Genomic DNA, 6,740 nt, shown 5'->3' with positions numbered 1-6,740 from the left:
CATTTTTCAAATCCATTTTCCAGTAGATAGGAATCTATCCTATTGTACCATGCTCTTGGCGCTTGCTTCAGCCCCTAAAGAGCTTTCTTCAATTTGCACACTTTCTGCTCCACCTTTCTTCTCATAGCCTAGAGGTTGTTCAATTTAAACCTCTTCCATTAACACTCCATTTAGGAATGCTTACTTCACATCCATTTGGTAAACTTTCCACTTGTTTTGTGCTGCTATGGATAGCACTGCTCTCACGGTTTCCATTCGTGCAACCGATGCGAAAGTTTCCTCATAATCTCTCCCATACTGCTGCTTGTATCCTTTGACAACCAGCCTTGCCTTGTGTCTTTCTATTTTGCCTTCAGCATTGCTCTTGGTCTTGTAGACCCATTTAACTCCAATGACTTCTTTACCTTTTGGTAGCTCAACTAAATCCCATGTCTTGTTTCTCTCTATGGCATTAATCTCCTCATCCATAGCTTCTATCCATTTCCTGTCCTTAATTGCTTCTTCGAAATGAATAGGATCATCAACATGACAATATAAAGCAAACAAGGAATTCATTCCTTCATCATAAATGTCACTTAGATTTCTAAACTTCTTACCTCTTTCATTTGGTGAATTTTCTCCTTGTGGTGTGCTTGGAGAAGTACTTTCATTTATCCTCAATGGTGTCCCTTGCTGACCTTGTGTTGGCGCTACTGTTTGGGGATGTATTTCAGCCATCTCTTCATCATCTTCATCATGAGACAAACAGTTTTTAACATTCACTGTTTTCTCTATGCTTCCATCCCAAGCTTCCTCCTCAATGAATTGAACATCTCTGCTGACAAAAAACTTCTTGGTAGATGGGATATACAACCTGTTAGCTTTGGATTCCTTACTGTATCCAATGAAAATACATTTCTCCCCTTTGCTGTCCAACTTCCTCCTTAGCTGATCTGGAATGTGTGCATAGGCCACACATCCAAAAAATTTCAAGTGGGTGACACCTTGCTTTCTCCCACTCCATGCTTCTTCCGGCACTTTGTTCATCACTGCTTTTGTAGGACACCTGTTCAAAATGTAAACTGCACAATGTACAGCTTCTGCCCAATAATCATTTGGCAAATGCTTTGCCTTTAGCATGCTCCTCGCCATATCCATGATGGTCCTGTTCTTCCGTTCAGCAACTCCATTTTGTTGTGGGGTGTACCTAGCTATAAATTTCTTGTGAATCCATTTTCTCTACAAAACCGTAGAAACTCCTTGGAGATATACTCACCTCCTCTATCAGTTCTCAAAACTTTGATATGCAGCCCGCTTTGGTTTTCCACAAGTGCTTTGAAATTTCAAAATTTTTCAAACACTTCACTTTTGTTTTTAAGGAAATAAGCCCAAATTTTTCTGGTGAAATCATCAATGAATGTTAGAAAATATTATCTACCTGCTAGTGATGGAGTTTGCATTGGTCCACATAAGTCTGAGTGGACAATTTCTAAGGGTTCCTTTGCCCTTATGCTTTTCCCTGATGGAAAACTTTCTGTTTGTTGCTTCCCCAAGATATAACCTTCACAAAGGCTGTCCGGTTTCTCTATCAATGGTAATCCTCTTACCATCCCTTTTCTACTCAACAAGTTAAGACCTCCAAAGTTGAGATGTCCAAATCTCAAGTGCCACAACCAATTTTCATACTTTGGCACACTTTGGAAAGCCTCTTGGGTAACTGCTGGAATTTCTCCTTTGTTTTTCAAATCTGCCCTTATTCTAAGAGGGAACATGCTGTTCCTTGTCATCTTCACTTCAGCAATGCATTGTTTGCTGGGTGCTATATCCATGATGGTGCACACATCATTCTTAAAGAAAACAATGTAACCTTTTTGAACAAGCTGTCCAATACTCAAGAGGTTACATCTCATTCCAGGAACATAGTAGACATCTGCTATGGTTTTCTTCTCACCCTTCTTTGTAAATATTTTTACCTCTCCTTTTCCCATAACAGAAATTTTGCTATCAGTTCCTAGTGTGACTTGTGATTTCACATTTTGATCTAGAGCAGAAAAGAGGGCTATGTTTCCTGTCATATGGTTGCTGCAACCTGAGTCTAAAAACCATATATCATCACTGTTTGTTTCAACCATGTTACAAGCTAACAATACATTATCTTGGCTGATATTTTCTCTAGTAATGTTTGCACTAGATCTATTAGTCATGTCATGCTGCTTCTTTTTACATTCACTGGCATAATGCCCATATTTTTTACAGTAATAACATTGGACATTGGATTTTTCATACCTTTGTCCTTGAGCATGATGTTGTCCTCTTTTTTGGCTGCTGCCTTGGCCTTGGTTCTGATTTGGATTGCTGCCTCTTCTTTGAGCATTTGCTGGATTGTTCCTTCCACCTCTGTTTTGACTTCTGCCTCTTCCTCTCTTATTTCCTCTGCCTTGACCTCTTCCTCTTCCAAAGGACATCTGGGTCTTGAAGGCTTGCTCTAGAGATGAGTTTTCATTTCTACTCAACCTCTGCTCATGTGTTATCACTGATGCATGAAGCTCATCAACTGAAAAGTTTGAGAGATCCTTTGTCTCTTCTATGGTGGTGACAATCACATCAAACTTTGAGGGTAGGACGCTCAATAGTTTCTCCACAATCCTTCTTTCTTCAAGGGTTTCTCCATGAGTCCTCATCTGTGTGACCAGACCAATCACATGTGTGAAGAATGAGTCAATGTTGTCTGACTCCTTCATGCTCAGATTCTCAAAATCTCTCCTCAGCAACTGTAGTTTTGTTGTCTTCACTTTTTCCATGCCTTGATAGGTTGTCTTAAGAGTTTTCCATGCTTCTTTGGATGTCTTAGTTGCTGCTATCCTTGGAAACACACTCTGCTCTACTGCTTGATACAACAATACACGGGCTTTTGAATCCTTCTTCCTATTACTCTTCAACAAGTCTTTCTCTACTTGAGTTAATCTATTAAACTCATTTTCCTCTGTTGGTTCTTCAAAGCCATCTTCAACTAGTTCCCATAAATCTTGAGAGACAAACATGGCTCTCATGGTTATTACCCAATAGTCATAGTTTTTCCCATTAAACTGTGAGAGCTGGGTATTAAACATACCCATACTGGTGCTTGTACTGGCCATTCCTTGCATTCTTAGCTATGGTTTAAATTCTTGACTGTGTGCTTAAAATACTGACTGTTTCTTTAGCAATAACACACAAAAAAACTTTGAGAAATACCTGAATTCTTTTCTTAATAGAGTTTTCACTCTGCTGGAGAAGCTATTGAAGCAAAAGAACTCCTTTCTTCAGCTTCTTGAACACCTTCAAAGAGCCTAAGCCTACTCTGATACCACTGTTGGGGATTTTTCTGGTAAAATCCCAAAAACACACAAACAAACTGCACACAGAGACAATGCTTTGTTTTTCTCCAGGATCTTTTGCACAGGGAAGTTTAAAAGATTTCTGAGAACAGAGTATTACACACCCATAAAAAGATTTGTATTCATTAAAATATAATGCCTAATACAACATTCATCCTATTTCACTGAGAGGGATTTACCAAAAAGAAATTCAACAAAAGTTACTCTATCTCCTCTTCAGATTTTACACTGCTGTGTGTAAAAACCTCCTCATTTACATTCACACATTGCACTGTTGTGCAAACCTAGTTTTTCTTCACAAAAAAAGTCAACTGAACAATTACATAACGCATATATATCAAATGCAATTAAAAATAAAAACGTACATTGCCATTACTACCCCTATACTTCCGTAAGTAAATAAAACATTAAAGTTTCAAATTTTTATCTACTTTCTACCCATCACAATAAATTCCATTTTATTTGCTGTAGGTTTGTGAAGTCCGACAACAGTTGATTTGCTCTCATGGAATCGAACGGTTGAGGTGGATTTCGGAAGAACTTTGTTTGCCGAACGTTACGTTCAGATGGAGCAGTGGTTTTGCAGAAGGTACAGAGGACGAGTGGAAGCATTTCATTGCATCGGAGTTGATTGAAACCCCCTTCACAACAAAAGCGGTCCGATATGTGTCAGAGGTTTTCCATAAGTGGTTTTGGCGAATTAAATGCTGCTTCACCGGTCAACTCATGCGTGGTTGAAATTACATTTTCAACACAGGCATGGAGTTAAGTAGTTCGGTATAGGGTGGACCGAGAGACCTGCATATATTACACAATGTCCGATTCAACCAGGTGGACGTTATACGCAGAGATTCAACATTATTGGACAAGAAGGAACCTTGTCGTGGCATGGTCGTCTCATGGCTCCAAGCTACCATGCATGGAGCTTTAGTGAAGCTTATATCCCTTTCCTAAACCCATGCAGAAAATCCAATTATAATAAGTTTACTGATGTTGTAGGTTTTGAGTGTTATCTCAATTTCATTAAGCTTTAGTATAGCTTATATCCCTTTCCTAAACCCTTGCAGAAATTCCAATTATAATAAGTTCACTGATGTCGTAGGTTTTGAGTGGTATCTCAATTTCATTAATGTAAATGGAAATAAATAACCTTAATTGCAGATGAATCCACTGTGACGATTGGTGGGTATATTGATTTCTCAACTCTGAGGTTCTGAATCGGATCATTTACATTGGTTAAATCGGATGTTCCCAACATCGGGTTTTGAACACTTATGGAACCCAGCAGCTGAAATCATTTTAAAATTTGTAATCTATAAAATAATACAGCCCATCGTGACACAATAATCAATATAATATACAATTGATCAACCAAATATGATTCGTGTAGAATCGAGCGAAGTTCGAAATATGGAGAATTAATGAAACAAATGATGAAATTGAAAATCATTACTATTTATTTGTACACCATAATTATAATTTCAACTTTCAAACGCAAAAGTCGTCGCGGCGACTTCTACGCACTGGATCCGGATCTGAAGAGTAAGCAGACCTATGAAAAGTAGCAATGACTAACACAACTGGAGAAATTTGATCAAACAAACGCTGAAATTCAAAATCTATGACTATTTATTTGTACACCATCATTATAAATTCAACTTTCCAACGCAAAAGTCGTCGTGGTGACTTTTACTCGTTGGCGCGGTTTATTCCACTCTATTTATACTTATAAGGTGCAATGCTGACTAAAACGCTGTCGTAATATCTCTACCGGGCTCACAACCGCTGTTTGCAGTTTTCTTCAGAGAAGGCGCGTATAGATACGCTGTTGAATTCAGCCAATTCACAACCCTCTGGTCCACGTTAAAAGATGTTGCCAGTGCTCTCAGGGGAATATGAAATAAAGCTTCGCTGCTCGTCTGAAATCATATCATAAAAAACAATATGATATGATATAATCAATAACCATCTGAAATATATTGTGGCTAAACATATAATTGGTGCAGGGAGGAAGGCATACCAAGGTTCCGGGATTTTCACTGTTAAGTGCCGACAAATACTCAGCTTCCACGCTTCCAACGTTGAGTTCAAAATGGAGTACACCTCTGGGAAATACGGTAATGTCCACCGGGTAAAGAATATCAATGTGTGACGCACCTATAGAAAATCAATTTGAGTACTGATCATCAGATTACATACAGTTCATGGATGGCATGGTGTTGTTACTATGAAAAGAAAGGAAATGGGTTCACATTAACATAATTACCAGTGGTGTCAACGAAGCCAACTTGAAGGGGTCCGCCATACAAAAGAGAAAGAACTTCTGTAGCTCTTGGATGTGTATGGGGAAGGTTACTTCCACAGGGAACCATTATAAACCTCACAATAGATAGCCCTTGTGTACTATAAAATCATTTAACACCATTAATTACGTATTATCAAAACCTATGTAGGCCACCATACAAACAAAATATTGTGCATCTACAAGCAAACAATATGTGAATATATTACCGGACTGCAGGAAAGTTTTGAGGATTGGTTGCAGCTCGAATCCCTCCAGTATCGCTAGTAACGTCTCCATTTTGGAAAATGTTACGTAGAGTGAAGGTACTCAATCCCGTCTCAAAATCTCTAACGGGATCCGGATCTGCCGAGTAAACAAACCTAAGAAGAGTAGCAAAGACTAACACAATTGAAATTAGGACTGCACTCGCCTTCATCTCGCAAGAAAGGAAACGATAACAGTAATTAAGTATGAAAATGTGCTCAGAAACGAAACGATGTATTATTCTACTTGCTTGTTCAGATGTATACCTGCGTAATGTGTATTTATAGGCCTGAACCTTGAAATTGTCCTCCTCAATTTCTCAATGACACCATTGTTTATAATATCTCTAAACGCCAATGCCAGCCACTACTTTTATTAAAACACAAAATCACTGTCGATTATACACGCGAAACCAACTATTCCTATTGAAACTTTCGCATTTGCTTGAGGACACCGTTGTTGGGGATTTTTTTGCGAAAATCCCAAAAACAAGATGACAGAACAGAGAGAAAATGCTCTATTTCAAACACAGGATCTTTAACACAGCGGAAACTTTAAAAAAAAAATTGCAGCAGACAGAGATTTCACACACACCACAAATTTCTATTCATTAATAAAAAAAGCTGCTGTTACAAAACATTGGTCTTCCTCTCTCTAAGAGGGATTCACAAGGAACTTCCAGTTCCATACAAAAACTACTCTGTCTCTGCTGAGAAATACTCTGTCTCAGTACTCTGTCTCAGGTTTGTAAATCAACACACTGCTGTGTAGAATTACATACAAATTTCTCTCACGCTGCTGCTTTCTATTTTTTTTTTTACTTCTTCGCACTACTG

General features: G+C 38.4%; 1 protein-coding gene across 1 annotated transcript; it reads right to left on the bottom strand.

Annotated features, from left to right (window-relative positions):
* Window positions 1-4,957: 4,957 nt before the first annotated feature.
* LOC149164682 (germin-like protein subfamily 1 member 7) lies at window positions 4,958-6,135 on the bottom strand. The gene is made up of 4 exons (XM_089430960.1): window positions 5,868-6,135; window positions 5,623-5,759; window positions 5,377-5,513; window positions 4,958-5,275 (listed from the first exon to the last, which is right to left on the bottom strand). Exons 1-4 carry the CDS (start codon window positions 6,074-6,076, stop codon window positions 5,102-5,104), a joined length of 657 nt encoding a protein of 218 aa, XP_089287086.1. The 5' UTR covers window positions 6,077-6,135; the 3' UTR covers window positions 4,958-5,101.
* Between the last annotated feature and the right edge of the window lie 605 nt (window positions 6,136-6,740).

This window comes from Pinus tabuliformis, chromosome 5_1 (genome assembly GCF_031772625.1).
Source record: "Pinus tabuliformis cultivar Carrire ecotype Pingquan chromosome 5_1, CPIR1, whole genome shotgun sequence".
Taxonomy (NCBI): Eukaryota; Viridiplantae; Streptophyta; class Pinopsida; order Pinales; family Pinaceae; genus Pinus; species Pinus tabuliformis.
This window is presented reverse-complemented; position numbering and strand designations above follow the sequence as displayed.

Excerpts from the sequence above, each read along its gene's own strand:
- LOC149164682 (XM_089430960.1), bottom strand. The coding sequence starts at position 6,076 with ATGAAGGCGAGTGCAGTCCTAATTTCAATTGTGTTAGTCTTTGCTACT. Across the intron at positions 5,514-5,622 it reads TGGCTTCGTTGACACCACTG|GTGCGTCACACATTGATATT; the intron begins GTAATTATGTTA and ends GATTTTCTATAG. Across the intron at positions 5,276-5,376 it reads GTGAAAATCCCGGAACCTTG|ACGAGCAGCGAAGCTTTATT; the intron begins GTATGCCTTCCT and ends ATATGATTTCAG.